The 18,777-nt window shown below is 34.2% G+C and overlaps 1 protein-coding gene across 1 annotated transcript; it reads left to right on the forward strand.

Annotated features, from left to right (window-relative positions):
- The first annotated feature begins 8,129 nt into the window (after positions 1-8,129).
- LOC144558207 (increased DNA methylation 1-like) lies at positions 8,130-17,786 on the forward strand. Its single transcript, XM_078306990.1, has 13 exons — positions 8,130-8,511; positions 9,037-9,695; positions 9,933-10,025; positions 10,137-10,904; positions 11,389-11,501; positions 11,744-12,781; positions 13,884-14,010; positions 14,141-14,223; positions 14,493-14,734; positions 15,485-15,571; positions 15,992-16,091; positions 16,501-16,696; positions 17,034-17,786. Exons 2-13 carry the CDS (start codon positions 9,047-9,049, stop codon positions 17,273-17,275), a joined length of 3,738 nt encoding a protein of 1,245 aa, XP_078163116.1. The 5' UTR covers positions 8,130-8,511; positions 9,037-9,046; the 3' UTR covers positions 17,276-17,786.
- Positions 17,787-18,777: the final 991 nt, after the last annotated feature.

The raw sequence follows: 18,777 nt of genomic DNA on the forward strand, positions 1-18,777 counted from the left end.
CAAAATAACTAATGTCTATCTCATTAGATATTATATTATTAAGGGAAAGAAGTAATAAAAGAGAAAACACACCGCCAGATACACTGATATTGGAACAAGTTCAATTTTTACAACCTATCTCCATCGTACACTTCTTTTTTAAGGATCAAATTAAAAGAAAAAAAATCTATCACACAAAATAAAAAATAAAAATAAAAACAAACACCAAAAAGAATCTTGGTTCCTTGTTCCAGATTTTTCATCAGAAAAGTCTCCTTCGATTCATAGGAAACATTTCTCGTTGGTTGAAACAAATTGTGGTGCCAAAAAAGTTCAATATATACAAAGGGGTTGGCTAATATCAAATCGATTGTTTCTAAGGTCTCGTGCAACTAAGTCGTTTTTTAATTTTCAAAGTTTAAAACGTCGATCTGAACCGTTCAAGTTAATCTATATATTAAAATGTGCTTAGAGACCAAATTTTATTTTTTTTGGAATTTTTTTACTATTTATTAAGCCCACTTTGAAAATTGGTGATCCAACGGTGGCTTAATAAAACAGTAAATTCAGAAACCACCGTTGGATCAGCGATTTTCAAAGTGTCAAAAAAAAAACTTAATAAATAGGAAATAAATTTTGAAAAATATAAAATTTGGTCTCCAAGAACATTTTAATATATATATCAACTTGAACGGTTCAAATCGACATTTTGAACTTTAAAAATTTAAAAATAACTTAGTTACATGAGACTTTAGAAACAATCAATTTGATATTAGCTAAATGCAGAAACAGGTCTATGCAATTATGCACTCCCTCGTACCCACCTCCAACGAATTTGATGCCACGTGTCAGTATCGCAACCATACATTATCTCGTCCTATTTTGCTCCTTACATTCCCTTACCCCCAAATTAAAGACTCTATCCTAATTAAGTTTGTATACAGTACACCACCTCCGTTTAAAATACTGACAAAGTAATTGACATCCCCTAACACTCAACCCCAAATTAAGCACCAGATGGCCACCTCAGCCACCACTACTCTATCTCTCACAAGTTTGTATACAGTCGACATGAAATGTAGCAGCACATCACATGTCGATTTCGGTCTGAACAAATTAAGAGGATACATGTAGCTAGCCAAGAGGGGCAAGGTGACATGTATCATATGACAACATACAATGTCAAATTGGCAAGAAATTGATAACACCGGATGGCGAGGTCAGAGGTGCCTGATAATGTCTTCACTGACCTAACATTCTTGTGCCGCACCGGTTCCTACGTACTTCTCCTGTGCCGGAAAGATCGTGTCTGGCGAGTTAGACCAGTCTGATGGCTGCTTTTTGGATGACGACCAGACCACGGCTGGGTACGTGCTGACACGTATGCACCGCATTTCCCAAGGATGAAGAAATTAATGCAAGCTAGATAGCTTTGTAAAATGTAAATGGCCTACCAGTTATTTAGAGCATGTAAGGTACTAGAGGGGGTGATATTGAAGAGATCATGGATTTGAATTCTTTATGTAATTAATGATGTTTTTTTTTCTTGAGTAAAGTAACTGATGATGGACTGTTATATATTGATTTGTATTGAAAAAAAAAAATATATAGCTTCTTTTGTTTCTCAAAATTGGAATTGGAATGAACGACTGAGGTTAGTCATTCTACAAGTCTTTTCCAGTTTTTGGTGAAACTGAGAGGTTAGCTATAAATAATTTGATTAAAAAAAATACAAATATCCAAATTAATTAAGGATAACATTTTAAAACTTCAAGGACACAATATATACTAAATATATTTCACTGGCATCATCGTCACACCCTTTCGCTCTGGAATAGCGTGTTATTCCGTCAAAATAATTCCACTCCTTTTTGGCGATTGTGCTGTGCATCAGCTGGAATATTCAATCTGAAATGGAAGTTGCCAAACAATTCCACTCCTTTTTTTTCTTGGGCCAAATGCTGTCTATTCTTTTGTGCTGGGTCACAATTGGGCTTCATTGGCTTTATGTTATGATTTACAATTGGGCTTCATTGGGCTTCATTGGGTTTATGCATGATTTTCGGCTCACAAGTGTGCGCTGTTGTTGTCCCGAATATTTAATTGTTTGAGCTCGGGTACACATTGAGCGTAAGATATGGACATGACAAACTGTTGTGTCAAAATGTGTACCTTTTAATATTTAATATTTTAATATTTTAAGTTTTCAAAAAATAATTATTTACAAGTAGAAACTAATTATAAGGAGTTAGTTCTTGATATGTACAGGGGTTATTTCTGAATAGAAAATACACATGCTGCTGACCTTAATTAGTTTCACAAATTGCCATTAGCTCTGTGATATCTCACATACAGAGAAAAAGGACTCAATTGTGGATACTAACTGTTGGAATTTTGGGTATGTAAATTATTTTAATGTGACGAAGGGATGCGTCGAAGTGATGTGTTGTAGAGATCGATATCTTTTTTCGATGAAGAGATGTGTCTTAAAAAAGACATCTTTTTGCGAAATAATATGTTATTTTGCGAGAGTCTCTTCATCTTTTATAAATAGGATGACATATTTCAATTATTTCTAACACTAACATTAGAACTTTCTAAATTTGAATTGGAGAATCAAAATTAAAAAATAATCCATTGTAAATCAGAATTATTAAATATTTGTTAGTCATAACATTTTCATGTGTAGAATGTTGTGAGTTAGAAATCTAGTATTAACTGAGATTATAAATTGAAAAAGAAAAAAGATTCTGAGTTCTTCCCTTTGCTATATAAGAAATCTCAAATATTTATCCATTTTTCTCGGTTCAATACTTCAATCCGAATTTTTTATTAATAGAAAAAAAAATTAAAATATCGAAAAACAGTATTACTTTTGAATTTTATCCAAAACTAAGTAGAACGGGTTGTGTAAACCCGTCCCACCGGACGGGCCTATTTAACCCGTCCCGATTAATCCTAATCTGCCCCCTTTTGCCGTAATAAAAAAAAAAAAGACACCCGGACGGGTTTAGAGGACCCGTCTCGAAAAAAAAAAAAAGAAGGAAAAACGCGGACGGGTTAAGGCGTCCCGTCCATACGCAAAAAAAAAAAAAAAAATTAACCCGGACGGGTTAAGACACCCCGTCCTGTCCCCAGCGCGTAAAACCCCCCTCCCTTCCCTTTCGCTTTCGCTCTGCCCTCCTCACCCGCTCTTCCTTTTCCTTCTGTCGGACCCAGCAAAGCAAACCTCGGACCCAGCAAAGCAAACCGGACGAAGGGAAGCTCGAGGACGGACTAACACAATCCGTCCGGATTTCACCTTGGTGGCTGTGGTTCTTCATTTCCATTCCTCATTGAAGGTTTTTTTTTTTTTTTTTTATATAACTAAAATAAATTAGTGTTAAAATCTGTTAATTAATAATAATTTATATTTTGATTTGTTATCAAATTATTAATTATAGTAAATTTTATTAATTTGTTAACTGCATTTTTAAAAAACTAATAAATTAGGGTTTTAGAATTTGGAAAAATTAATTTATTTTTAAACTCATTTGATATGGTATAAATTAATTTAGTTTAAATTAGTTCATAGCATAGAATTGAGAGTGTTGATTAGGGGTGTTCAAATGGTAAAAATTTAAAACCGAAATAACTAAACCGACTGAATTTTCATATAATATGAATTTGATCGGAACCACCCCGGTTTATTTGTTAATACCCCGGTTTATGAACACCCCTAGTGTTGATAGCATTATTTTAATTATTCTTGAGATTAACTATCTACTCTCAATTATTAGTTGCAATTTATTAGATATGAATAATTCATAGGATTATTTTGACAATATTCTAGCCTAAAGTTCATAGTTCATTAATTTTAGATTTTTTGGTAATACAAGTAATTTAGGTAATGTAGGTACTTATTTTTCTAATCTATTATGAAAATAAATTGAATTAATTAGATTTCATTTTATTAGTTTGGTAAGTGTATTTTGCAAGAAGTGATAAATTAGATAATTTATTCATCTCGTATTTTATTTATTTCTCAATTCATTTTATTTAGTTCGGATAGGGTTCAAAGAAACTGGGATCCGCATAGTTACCACTATATTGGGTATGTCGAGGGTCTTGCCTCGGTGTTTGTTGTGTCTGATAGGGTTCGAATAAACTGGGACCCGCATAGTTATCACTATAATGGGTCTGTCGAGGTTCTAGATTTGTTTCCGGCACCATACTATTAACGAATAACTGCGGTTGTATTTCACCGATGATTGGAACCAACTCAATGTATAAATCGAGAAAAGTATACTGGGTTTGGGCACACATACTTTGGATATAAATACCTCTCCAACTCTGATCGCACACAATTTCAATTTTCTCATAATAACATCGGGCTGTTGTACCAACATTAACCCGTGCATGTGCTTTTAGGTTATACTCATTCTCAGAATATCCAAGTTGGCGATAAATTTCACCTTTCACATCATACCAACCGTATTCATCAGTCACACTCAATGAGAATCGAGGACTAATACTATACTCTACTCCTTTACGACCGTGTCGTATTTTACCACCAAAATAAATTCTCAGCATCAACATGATTATTTTTTTTATAAATTAACCTACACAATAATGAATAAATTACATGTTATTATTACATTAATAAAAACTAATATTAATTAAATTATTTTACAAAAATTACTGAATGACATAGCAGAAAATAACAAAATCATTTAATTGAACAAATATAAAGTTCAATAATTACGTAAAAACAAATTAAATTTGATAACATTTTAGTGATACCATTACAAAATTTACCTATTGAAATATATTCGTAACTAATATTAATTAAATAAAAATTACATAACCTACACAATAATGAATAAATTACATATTATTATTATTACGTTAATAAAAACTAATATTAATTAAATTATTTTATAAAAATTACTGAATGATATAGCATAAAATATAATTGAGTTACCTGTTTGAAATTTGATTTTGCAATTAATAACTTCTTTCTGTCTCTGTTTGAACGTCTTCTGCTGTCTGACTGAAAATGAGGGAGCTTTCTGCGCGAAGTAGAATGAAAATGAGAGCTCTCTGCGCAGAGGAGGCTAATAAGTGGACGGGACGGGTTTAACAAAACCGTTCGGGGTATTAATTTTTTTTTTAAAACGCGGGACGGGTTCAAGCAGACCGTCCATAGTTTTTTTTTTTTACGGGTCGGGACGGATTTAAGAATCCCGTCCAGCGTTTTTTTTTTTTCCGGAGGGACGGAACCATTAAACCCGTCCAGATTTTTTTTTTTTCCGTGATGCTGGTTAGGGATTAACGATGATTAACCGGGACGGGTTTACAGAGCCCGATCTACTTAGTTTTCGCAAAAACTCAAAAGTTATGTTGTTTTTAAATATTTATTTTATTTTATTTCTATTAATAAAAAAACCGGATACTTCAATTCTCCTCTTAGTTAAAATAATTAAACTTTGTCCTTTCAGATTCAAATCTCAAAAAAAAAGAATCATTATCGGCTAATTAATGGCAATTTGTATAACATCAATAATAGTAGAGGCAAAGTAACGATCACTAGGACAAAATCATTCTCGGCTTACCCACCAATAAGTGCTGCTATATGACTTATTAATGTATAAGATATTCAGAAAAGAATGCGACTCTTTTTAAAAGTAAATAAATAAATAAAATATTGCACACAGGAAGAATCCAATTAACAGCACAGATACTTTTCCAGTTGCAGATATACTTCAAGCAAGGGATGTTCTGTAGCGCCAGCTCCCGCCATTTTTATTAATACCCAACATTAAAAATAAAATTATAGATATATATAGCTTAGCTGGGTATTTACAAAAATATCCAGACTGGTCATTTTTTGCCCAGTTTTGAATTTAAATTAGGACCGGCCATAAACGTCAGGAGGTTTTTTTTTCTTTAAATATTTATTAGATTTCTTCTTTTAATGTATAATTAGCATTATTATACTAAAATATGCTAAATTACAAATTACACTAAGAGAGACAATATCTTCACTGAAAAGACGAAAAACGATGACAAAACTTCAAACGGCCATAAAATAGCACTCAAGTATCCAATTTTAGTAAATGACCACTTTTCAGAAAAGTTTGCGAAAAGATGCATGTGTAGGTGACCGCTTTGCCTTTTTCAAAATTCAGGATTGCCAAAAAAATAAAGGGAAGAGCCTCAAAACTTGAGTTGAAGTTTCCGATTAAGATTTTCATTTCTATTTTTCGATCTAAGTAGCCTAAAAACTTGTAGAATCCCAATTTACTATTTTTGAAAATTTGTTTACTATTTTTCATGATTTATGAAAGATGGCACAAAATCGGCCTAATTTAATATAATTTAGCATATTTTAATGTAATTTAACATAATTTCAAGTAATTTAACGCATTTTAGTAAAAAGAAGCGGTCCCATTTTAAATTTAAAACCTGCCAAAAAATAACGTATTTGGGCATTTTTAAAAATATTAAGAAAACATGAGTAATTATGTTATTTTGTATTTAATATTGGATATTAATAAAAATGGCGGCGCCAAGTCCTCACTGTTGTTTTTATTTTCATTAATATAAAATTAAATTATAGAAAATAAGTTCATTGGATTCTTTGAGTATTTATAGAGATGGAATTAATTGTTTGGTCCCTGTATGATACTTATTACAGAAATTTAGAAACTATATAGACCGTCAAAATCGAGTCCCCCACTGAAATCACATAAATTAAATCCCTACATAGCTCATAGCTCATAGCATAGGCTGTCCAATCGACCTTTTCTCTTCGGACATGCATTTATAGAAATTAAAGGGACCAATAATTCGGTTTATCTACGGTTTCAAAAATATAATCCATCCCTATCCAATAAATTCTTTTTCTCTCCATCCTATCTAGTTTGGAAAAATCATAATAAAGGAAGGTTATATTTTCTTTTGCTAGAACTTGCCATATTTTAATGGAACATAAAGAACAATGGAAAAAGCAACATAAAAAGTTATTGCATATTCTATTATTCTCCTAATGCTTCCATCCATGATACTAGTAAGTATTATTATAGGGACCTGATTTTTATTTTATTTTAAAGTCATTTTCTGTGCACTAATTAGCTGGGCTATGTTATTTTTTCTTGGAAATTTTAAATATTTATATATGAATTTAACAGTCATATTTTCACATAATTCGTTTTGTCCTTAACATTTTAATCATCACAAAAAAATTAAAAAAGTTTGTTTTTCTTCTCCACAAATAAATGTTTCTAACATCTAAATTCAACATTTTTCACACCTTAATTTTAGTCATTCTCACACTTCTTTTCAATTAATTCACTAAAGTTCAAAATTATCAATAAAAATCAGACATAAAAATTAGGAGTTCAAAAACCTCCACTATGCCGGCACTATTTAAATTTTTAGTATAAATAATTAAGAACTATGATCAAAACTATTCGATATGATCTATATTATTTTCTTACACATATTTTAAAAATTATATTATTTTGACTTTGTTTTGAAGTAACTAAAAAAGAACTTGGAAAATTGGCGTTCGGAGACTTCATATGATGGAAATTTTAGATGCTCTTAATTACCAATCAAAAGTTCGAAATAATATTAAAATATCATAATTTTGCACATGTAAAAGATGACATGCATTACATTTAAAACAAGTATTTGATAAAAGGTTTCCCACGTAAAATGAATAAAATATAACAAACAAAAAATGCAAATAATTTAGTTATTATATTTTCGATGAAAAATCTAACAGAAATAACGCAAATAATTTAGTAAATATAGTTTTTATTTTCTGAAAAAAAGAAGAGAAAAACAAACAAAAATAAATAAATATACGCAATCGGCCGGATCATGCGTGCACCCCACTAAAAACCAAACCCAAATCAGACCGACTCGTCTCCATCTCCTGCTTTCAACTTTCAAGTATCCATATCACCAGAGGTAACATGAAATTTGACTTTAGATCCAGACCGTCCTATATCTTCGGTACAGGGCCCGTGAGTGGCCAGATTCTCATCGGACGGTCTAAATATAAACTTAAATATTCTGTTACCTCAGAGGGAATCGAACTCTGCTTTCCAGCCATTTTAGCTCTCTCTTTTCAGTTTTCACATCGATATCTAAACATTTTTTTTTTTTTTCTTTTTTTCTTTTTGAATCACTCTAGTCTATGGTAATTGGTAACTCGACCCTCAAAAAAAGGGGCTAGAAACACTTACACACTCTTACACTCTCGCTCTCTTTCTCTCTCTGCATCGGAGCGCGTGTCGTTTGCACAAACAAAGGGTATCTGTGCAAGAAGAACACAAGAAAAACAGGGGGAGGGGTCAAAGAAAGGTGCGAAAGCTGTCGTCTCTCTCACCTCTCTCGCCTTCGCTTGTGCCAAAATCTCGGCTGTCTGTTCTTATCTCTTCGATGTCTTCGTTTTTCGTCTCGCATTGAGCTTTGATCTGCGGGTGATTCGCGATTTGAGCTGATCTGACCGGAGAATTCGGTGGATTTTAAGCTTCAGCGGTACTATTATGTTTCCTCTTCTCCAGTGTGCTTACGATTGAGTATTGCGAGTTTTTTTTTTTTTTAATCTGGTAGTAGAATTTGGTTCGATTTCTAGTTCAAGTAGTAGTTCTGTGAGTTGGGGTTTGATTTTGAGCTATTTAAGTTCTCGAGTTTGTCAATCCTTTGTGCGTAGTTGGAAGGTTTAATGCGTTAAGCTATCTGATAGTAGAATTCAGTTCGATCTAATGTAGAATTGTGATAGATTTTTCTGATATTAGAGTACAATTGAAGTCTCATAATCTCATTGCAGTAACTGTTTGAATTTATTGATTTTTAAGTTTTTCTCTGTAGCTCATATTGTGATTACATTTGTTGCAGTGATATAAAATTTCAATGTTGAATTATTATTACACAAATTATAGATCAGGGTTTTCCTGAGCTGGTTTATCCTTGCAAATTTTGACTTATATTGTAACTTGGCCCACGATTTGACTAGACCTAATTTCTCTCTCTAACTGTACTCATTTGCTGTTTCAATTTTAGTAAGATAAAAATGCCCGAGGGAGACAGTTCCATGTTGCCACAAAGTTTCACTGATTTGGAAATTATGCGAATGATGTTTGGAGAAGAGTTTCTCTTTGCTGCAACAAGTGATGGGTTTGATGGGTCGAAAGAGGAGTCAGACATATTTAAAGAAGTATTTGGAAATGAAGTCAGAACCAAATCCTATTCTGGAAACGGTTTTGAAATTGTCTCAGGCATGCCTTTGTGTTCGCAAGAAATAAATGCGGTGGATAATAATATTTTGAGAAACCAGAATGAAGGACCAAGTGAGTCACATTTGCAAAACGAGATATCTGAACCAAACCCATCAGAGGAAGACCCATTAGGGTTTCAGCCTGAGGATCCAGTCAAGCCTGATTTGTCAGAAACTGGCCCAGGAATAGATAAAGGCATTGCCTATGATAGTTATTCGGATGTCCAAAATGAGAAGTTGAGTGGAAATAATAGCATTCTGGAGCTCAATGCGGTTATGCACCCGTTAGCACCAGATCCAAATATGGGTCCATCTGAGGTTGACCTATATGCAACTATGGTGGGTAATTTGGGTGCTCCAAATGGGGATTTCATAGACACGGACCCACTAGAGTTTGATCAAACCATGAATTTGCATAGTCACTCAACAGAAGATCAAGTATATGGTATGAAATGCTTCAATACCCTTGTCATTTGCTCATACTCAGTTTTGCATGTAAATGGTGTTTCATGCAAGTAAACTAGCTTGTAGTTTCTATGCAACGGTAATTGCACAGACTTGCTGCATGCATGCGTGCAAGCTTTGGTAGTTCTATATATGGACGTTACATTGTAGCTACTTGATGTCAAATTTTATTTTTATTTTTATTGTTTTGTTGTTAACTTAAAAATTGTAATCTCAGGAAATATGGATGAAGAAAACGAGAGATCTATTGGGTCAGGCCAGTTGGACTATGATTTGGATATGGATAATGAGGTGCAGGAACCGGGATGTGGTAAGATTGACCTTACATATAACTCTCAGTTATACCTTTATCTATCTTTAGATCTTAATGCTGCTTTTTAAATATTGTTATTATATTGACGAAATGTAAATGTCACATCAGCCTTTTCAGGTGGGTCTGGTGAAAACCCAGCAACAGGACGTGAACCCAAGTCCTTGAGCAAAGACCTATCAGACCAGTTGCGGGCTCATGCGAACCGGTTGCTTACTGAAGCGGGTTGGCAAATTGACCCGCGAAAGAGAAGTGACCGTGCCAAGCTCGCAGCCTATTATAAGTATCCTCCAAACGAGCTCATTTTCACAACCTTCTCCAAGGCATGGCGCACTTGTGGTGAGATATTACAATCTTACTTAGGTGGGACCCACTTGCCTGTGCCACAAGGACAAGAGAGCCCCAAGGAGTGGTCTGATGTTAGTACATTTTGGGTAGACCTGGCAGAGACATTTTCTAGGCTTGAGCAGAGGCCATGGGGCCCAGTGGTTGGGTTATCCCTGTTTGACAGGTGGCGGGCCCTCGACCCGTTTATAGCTGTAGTGTGTATCGACAAAAAAGTGCATGTGTTGAGGAACCGGGGGACACTTCGGGTGGTGGGTTGTGAAACCATGGTTGTTAGTGAAGGGAGGAGAAAGAAGGGGATGATAAGAGAGGAGATTGCTGGTTTTACAGATCCATTTGAGGTTTCTACAGGAGATGGTAATAAAAGCAAGGGGAGGAGAGTGAAAAGAAAGAAATGCAGTTGTGGGGACAACAATGGGTCATGCCAAGAGACGAATGATGCTTGCCTGGTTGCATGCAAGTACAGTTACGATGATATTGATGGGGGTGAGTTAAAGGAGAGCGTACAACATTCGTCTGATGTGGGAAATCTCGGTATGTTTCTCCCTCCCTTTCTTTCTCTCTTTCTGTCACAGTAATTTCTCCTGTATAGTGTGTGCATGCATGCATGCACTCACCCACACATGTGCATGAGATAGAGAGAGATGTAACGATGTTTATATTCCGATTCCTGCAAGTACAAGAAAGAGATATTTAAAGAAAGAAGGTATAAAATAGTGATACACTGACATGATGAACCACATAACCAAAATAGAGGAATCCAAAACAAACGACAAATAAGAAAAAGAAAATTGGATTGGATCTGATTTGGTATATATTGTTGACCCACTATTACGGTATTACCTAGTTCTATATGTGCACTATATTAGTATATTGCTGACTGTTACTGTAACATATTGAACTCACGAGTCATTATGCTTAAATTCGTGATTTTTATGGTAAATGGTGGAAAGCCTAATAGTGTAATTGGTGCAGAATATAGAGGTTTCAAACTTTTGTTGTTCTAAAAATGTCGTAGATTATGAGCTCCAGGGGTCTCCATGGGAAGCAAAACTGGTGAACAACTCAATCAAGAAGGCACGCAAGAGGTCCAAACGCATTTCCGAAATCGATACACCAGGCTTAAATGGGGTACATTTCTTTGCTCTGTGGTATTGGGTTGAAAATAGATGTGTGATTTAGAAACTACTTGTGAACATTTAAATTTGAATTTGTACAACAGATCACAGCTTTGAATTCACATAAAACTGCTAATTAGCTTAAAAGGAATTACTTCTTAAGAGAATGGGCACATGCTTTTAGGTTTTATCCATTCATTTTGTGAATTTATTGCAATCTAGTTTCCTTACCATATTAAGCTTCTGGTTTGGCAGGAAACTCCTGATATAAAACCAAAAAAGAAGCCTCGCACTTGTGAAACCAAACCCAAAGCACGGAGATGGTCTAAAATTGAACTGCCTGAAAATTACTTTCCTGAAAACCACTTATCTGAAAACATCTTATTTGGGGACCCCTTGGCGGATGACCAATTGCCAGAAAACCGCTTGCATGAGACCAGCTTTGACATGGAGTCAGATCTCACCAAATCAATACCAGATTCACTTGTCATTTCAAATAGCAGCTCTAACATCATAGAATCGCCTCAAATTGACAGCAACACCTTTACACCAGCAAAACGTCGAAGAGGCCCGAAACCTAAGAAACAGGCAGGCCCAAAACCCAAAAATGGTCGTAAAAGACCTCGTGGGTTTCACATTTATGATGATGACCTCCTAATTACTGCCATAATAAAAAATAAAGATTTTAACTCTAGCGGGAAATTCACGTCTGGGAATTCATCCCAACAAACCAATAAAAGGAAATATAAAATGCAGAGGTTGAGGAAAACTCCTAAGAGAAAATTCCAATTAGCCCTGAGAAATAAAGGCGGTAATAAGAGTAAAAAGAATAATAGTGGCTTTGACTCAAGACGGTTAATTCTTGCACGAAAAACCGTGCTGTCGTGGCTTATTGCGACCGGTGGAATATCATTGAATGAGGTGGTACAATACCGAAATGTGAAGAGTAGCGATGTTTTTAAAGAAGGGTGGGTCACCCTCGATGGGATATTGTGCAATTGTTGTGCTAGGATTATGTCCCTGTCAGAGTTTAAGGCTCATGCAGGGCCCAGGTGTCAGAGGTCAGGGAACCTCTTTCTCCAGTCGGGTAAGTCATTTACGTTGTGCCAACTGGAGGCATGGTCAGCTGAATATCGGCTGAGGAAGGGAGCTGATCGGGCTAGTGGGTCGGGTTCTGGATCTGATAAAGAGGATCAGAATGATGACACTTGTGCGCTCTGTGGGGATGGTGGCGAATTATTGTGCTGTGACAGGTGTCCCTCTACGTACCACCCAACTTGCTTGCCTTCTCAGGTAATACCAATATACATACTTTTGTACAATTGCCAGTATCAAATGGGTATCTGCATCATTAGGTATTGAGCTGCGTAAACTGACATGTGAGTGTAAAGGAGCCTTGTGGTCTTGTCCCAATACTAAATGCCAAATCAGCAGGTTTGAAGAGTACTAATATGATGGCTTGTGCTGATGACAACTGACTGTTTTATAAGTATAGGGTATATGAAATGGTTTCACCTGATATGTTTACCTTATTATGTATTGCATCCATGCTTGTACAATCAAATATAAGGACCAAATATGTCAGGCCCGAGCCAATATGTGCCTAGCTGTACCAACAAAAATGTGGAAGGGACTCCATGTGAGTGAGATAGATAAAGCTGTCAGTAGATCGTATTCGGATTGGATTTTTGTATAATTCAAATGCGACCCATTACAATTTTTACAATATCGACGTGAGGATCCAAATGCAGATCTGCATCCATTACCATAGCGGATTTTTTATCAGTTTGGATCATATAGGATATTTTAGTTAACATGTTGGAACTTATAAGATGCTTGCATAACATGAGTGAATATAATTATTTTATGTCATATATGTACATATTAAAAATAATGATAATTAAATTATTTATATGGCTAATTATGATTTATTATTTTTTAATATATGAAATATAATGATTTTAATTAAACTAATTTATATGACTAATTATGATTTAATATTTTTGAATGTACGTGATATATATAGCTTTGAAACAATTGAAATCATATTTAGATATTAAAATAACATTAGTTATTAAATCTTTAATGGGTTTCAAATTTGGATTGTACAAGATCCCAATGCCAATCCAATAAGGTGGATCCCTTTTCACGATGCATATGTGGATCCAATAAGTTGTTGGATACATTTTTTTTAGATCCATTCATGCTAATTCGGATCAGATTATCAAATTATAAATATCCATTGACAACGTTAACAAAGAGGGATCCGGACAGGACTATTCAGCCTATACACTAGTATGCAATAGCTGTCAGGTTATAAATGGTGGTTTTAAGTAATTTTAGGGTATGAAAAAGGGTAATTATGCAATATTTTTTTGTTATCAATTGTGCTCAGGAGGAGCTTCCTGAAGGTAGCTGGTACTGCTGGCATTGCATTTGTCAGAGCTGTGGGAATGCCATTGGGGGCAAAACTGACATTTCCACTTCTTGTGATCTAAAATGCTTGCAATGTGGAGATTCATGTATGTTTCTAGTATATCATTTCAATTTTGTTTTTATTAGTCTTCATGTTCAATTTATTTGGGTGAGGTCAAATGTTAATATTATTACCAACACTGTTGTATGATTTTGCATTTATTTCGTTTTCTGCAGACCATGATACTTGCATTGGAGGTATAACATGCGACGGAGAGATGGGACCCAATGCATGGTTTTGTGGGATGATCTGTCAAGAGGTAAAGGATTTTATTTCAATAGTTTATTTAAATTAACCATACAATATTCTTGGAAAATAAATAAGTACACTTAGCTTGCCATCTTCTCATGCACCAAGTAGCTAATCTTTTCCGATTTAATGTTCCTGTTTCTTCCGTTTGGGTTTCATTTCTAGCCTACCCCAATGTTTGGGACTAAAGGCTTTGTTATTGTTGTTGTTGTAATGTTCCTGTTTCCTCTTTAAATGGCAGAACTACTACAGTTTAACTAACATAAAATTTTTTTGTAGATATATCAATGGTTGAGATCACACGTTGGGGTTGCAAATTTCTTTGAAAATGGGCTGTCATGGACTCTTCTGAGGTGCAACCATGAAGAGCAAAAGGTGCATTCGGCCCAAAGAATAGCTCTGATGGCCGACTGCAACACCAAACTTGCTGTTGCCTTAACCCTAATGGAGGAGTGCTTTGTACCAATGGTTGACCCTAGGACTGGTATTGACATGATACCACATGTCATGTACAATCGTGGGTACGTCTCTCGTGCTACATATATATTTTTTTTCCTTTTGTCTGAATAGTATTGTAGAGTGCCTATTATTCTTGAGGACTTGAGGTTCAAATTTGTTATTGTGACCTTGAAGTATCTTAAAAAATGTAGAAACTGTACTTTAGACTCTGAAAAATAAAAATTTTCTTGTGCCAACATTTGGTTAATTTACCAAATGATATCTGCTTTAAGTATCCACTTCCCATTGCTGAACCTGACTATAATACCACATGTTGTCTACAATCACCAATGCCAATTGTGTAGGATATTTTGTTTTTCATTTTACTTTGTATAATACAACGGTGGCTATTTTCTTATTATTATTTATTCTTTATTTTCTTCTTATTATTTATTCTTTATTTTCCTATGGTTTAGTTATAGCATTTTATGTTTTTCAAACTCTTATAAGTTTATTTATTGAAGTAGTAGTATATTTTATGTTTTACTATTTGTCTACAATCACCAATGCCGATTGTGTAGGATATTTTTTCCCTTTTCTCTTTATATTAATTTGTGTCAGAATAGGATGGTACAGTGGCTATTTTCTTCTTCTTCTTATTTATTCCCTATGGTTTAGTTATAGAAATTATGTTTTTCGAACTCTTTTATTTTTATTTATTGAAAAATTAGTATATTTTATGTTTTACTCTTTTAAGTTTGGTATATTGAGGTATCCTTTCATTGGTTCTTTTTATTTTGGCTTTTCATCCTTTGAAATTATGTTTGTATCAGGTCAAATTTTGCAAGATTGGATTATAAGGGATTTTACACTGTTGTGCTTGAAAAGGGTGATGATATTGTGTCTGTGGCATCGCTAAGGTAAGCACTTGCATACTTGCAGTTAGTGTATAGGTGTCCATGTGCGTGCCAGCTTGTTTCTATTTCCTTAAGTGGGGTGGTGCTTATTTACTATAGAATGTATGTAATATTAACTAAAAGTGCTTATTTACTAGGCTCAAAGGTGAGACAATGAAAGAATATTTGATCATCCCTAATTGCTACAAGAATTTTTTATACCTCCCTCTCTACTCTATCCGTATGAAATTAACATCGATCATCTCCCTCTTTTAGTAATATTAAAAATAAAGAGGTTTCCTTGTGAAAGGTGAAACATTAAATAATTTAAAGAAAAAAAATCATATTTTCCTATATTTATTTTAAAAATAAGATGAAGATGTAAAGCTTTTGGTAGTCTTCTTTTTTATGGTTCTATAATTTAATTTTTCACCCAAAATGTAGGATTCATGGAAATAGAGTCGCAGAGATGCCATTGGTTGCAACAAATAACGAGTACCGCCGCCAGGGCATGTGCCGACGCCTTGTTGATACCATTGAGAAGGTACTTTAAAATTACTGTTTGTGTTTTAGGAAACAATTTCATGTGTGCCCCTAAAAAACTCAAAATATTCTTGATGTCTAAAAATGAGAAGTTTCTTGTATAGCACTCTCCTTTCTCTTCAAAAGCCTGCCCACGCCCCTCCTTTTTTCAGTGCAAGAAGTGGAGAGAAGGGAAATTTGGGTTCAAATTTAGAAATTTTGGAAGGGGTATAGATAGCATATGTTATTTTGTGGGGTATATTCTAGATTTCCTATCGTCTGGAATATTATGCATGAGATTTCATATTCCTTGATTTACTGTGGCACACGTGAAACCTTTTAGTATTATTAGTTTCTTTCAAGAAATGGTAGATGTGCTTACAAATTGATCCTGTTATTATAATCTTTTTTTTCTTATTTGTGGGAAGCAGATGCTGAAATCATTTAGAGTAAAATTGCTGGTTTTAACAGCAATTCCAGATTTGGTGGAGACATGGGTAACAGGTTTTGGGTTCAAACCCATTGAAGAAAATGAGAAGAAGCTTTTAAATAACATCACCCTTATGTTGTTTCCTGGTGCATCAATGCTTACCAAGAGTCTTCTAGATAACGAATCTGAAAAATCAGGTCTTTGTTTTTGCATAATATTATGTTTCAGGACTAAAGATATACTTCCATCATAAATTTTGTTCCCAAAATGCCCCTCTGTTAATATATGTATTTTCATTTGTTTGTGTTTGAAGTGCATGACACCATTTGGTTGGGTAAAGTTAAGGCTAAGTATGATCAAATTTTTTTTAAAGTTGAGACATGATTGCACAACTGAGGGCTTAATCTAAGAGACTTGGGTTTAACTGTACAGGGAACAAGGTTGTATAATTTTAGTTTACTTTTGAGTATTATATTTTCTTAAATTGCTTTAATAATAGTGAGTCTGATATTCGCACAATATTGGGTCGTGCAGGACTACAGAAAGATTTATATGAAAAAGAGCTCGACACTTCTTTAGAGGAAAACAATTATCACAATTTTGGGGGGGAGATGAGTGAAAATTCAAACTTCAGATTTTACCCCGGTGTCAATGGAAAAATGGATCCTGGCATGGACCCAGATATAAAACCCACGAACCCGGAGTCAACGGGTCCCATTGACCAGGTGGTGGTGAAACCAGAGAACTCAACAGGAAATTGTTACTCTCTTATTTGAGGCTGCATCTTTTTGGAGGCAAGAATTAAAGACAAGGTGTGAAAATTGTGTTCTCTATCAATTTTAACCAGATTCATTACTAAATAAGGAATTTAATCCATGCTAAGGAAAACAACTTGGAGAATTCTTTGGTAGAGAGGATGGGGATAGAGAGAGTAAGACAAATAGTAAATTTACAAAATTGAGGACGGGTTTATGGAGAATTTTTGGCAAATGCAAGCCTAACAAAAAGGAAAAAATGGAATTTCTGAGTTGGGATTTGACATGAATTAGTTGCTTAGGAGAAAGAAACTAGGTAGTGAGGACTTTTAGTTGGCCCGTACCTGCTCTGACCGGACTTAATTCTGACAATTTGTAAAATGAGAAATTAAAGTTGGTATATTAGGCATGGTAGGATTTTTTTTGTTGCTTCCTTGGGTATACTTTTTCCTTAATATTGTCTCGTCTCTGACAATTTGTAAAATGAGAAATTAATATTGGTATAGTAGGCATGGTAGGATTTTAATTGCTATTCTTTTGGTCTATTTTTTCCTTTCTAAATAGTCGTGTTTCTTATTTATTTTATTTTCAAGTAACATGTTAGAAACATTCTTTTCTAAATATATTTTTGGTTTATTTTATTTTTTGCTGCCATTTGGCAAAAGAGGAGTAATAAAAGATAAAGGTTAATGAGGTTAAGTTTGTGAAATTATAATTAATGCTCTAATTCTGCCGCATGATTTTGTTAGCTAAAAAGAGCAGCGATACGCTGTCATAAAATGGTTGATTACTTGAGAAATAAAATAAATAATAAAATAGGGTTTGATAATTGTCCTCCCACTCTCATTATCTCTCCAATTTTATTTGTTTAATCTTGTTCACATTTCTCACGATGTATAATGAATTTTGTGAATCTAAAATTACGAACGTCTTTAACGCAATTTTATCTTTCAAATAAGATATATGATGACATACTTTCGAATTTGTCGTCGCACAAGTATTTATATCTCGTCATTTAAGTATTTATACTTAGTATTTTACACATATAACATTGCTGACATTTAAAAGTATTAATATCAACTACTACAAGTATTTATACCTATGTGGTCAACTATTTTTGTTATATAAAAGTTGACGCAGGGACGATTGGAGAATGTTGATGCGAAGATGTGGGGTCCACGATTGGGGATAAATACTTATAAGTATATGTATAAATATTTGCACGATGAGGTATAAATACTTGTGTGGCAATGAGCCCGAAAGTATGTTATCATGGATCTCATTTGAAAGATAAAATTGCGTAGAATACGTTCGTGATTTTAGATTCGCAAAATTCCTCATAGATCGTGAGAAATATGGACGACATTGAAAAAAAAAACTCACATCTAAAAACGTGTATAATTCTTCTCCTCATGTAGTTTGAGTGGTCCTCCCATATAGTCATATCAAGTTAGGCATGCAAGTATTAATATCTTAGTTTGCAAGTATTAATTTATTATCTTCTAAGTATTTATACCTATGAA

Source organism: Carex rostrata, chromosome 1, assembly GCF_964058835.1.
Source record: "Carex rostrata chromosome 1, lpCarRost1.2, whole genome shotgun sequence".
NCBI lineage: Eukaryota > Viridiplantae > Streptophyta > Magnoliopsida > Poales > Cyperaceae > Carex > Carex rostrata.

Excerpts from the sequence above, each read along its gene's own strand:
- LOC144558207 (XM_078306990.1), top strand. The coding sequence starts at position 9,047 with ATGCCCGAGGGAGACAGTTCCATGTTGCCACAAAGTTTCACTGATTTG. Across the intron at positions 12,782-13,883 it reads CAACTTGCTTGCCTTCTCAG|GAGGAGCTTCCTGAAGGTAG; the intron begins GTAATACCAATA and ends AATTGTGCTCAG. Across the intron at positions 16,092-16,500 it reads TTGTTGATACCATTGAGAAG|ATGCTGAAATCATTTAGAGT; the intron begins GTACTTTAAAAT and ends TGTGGGAAGCAG.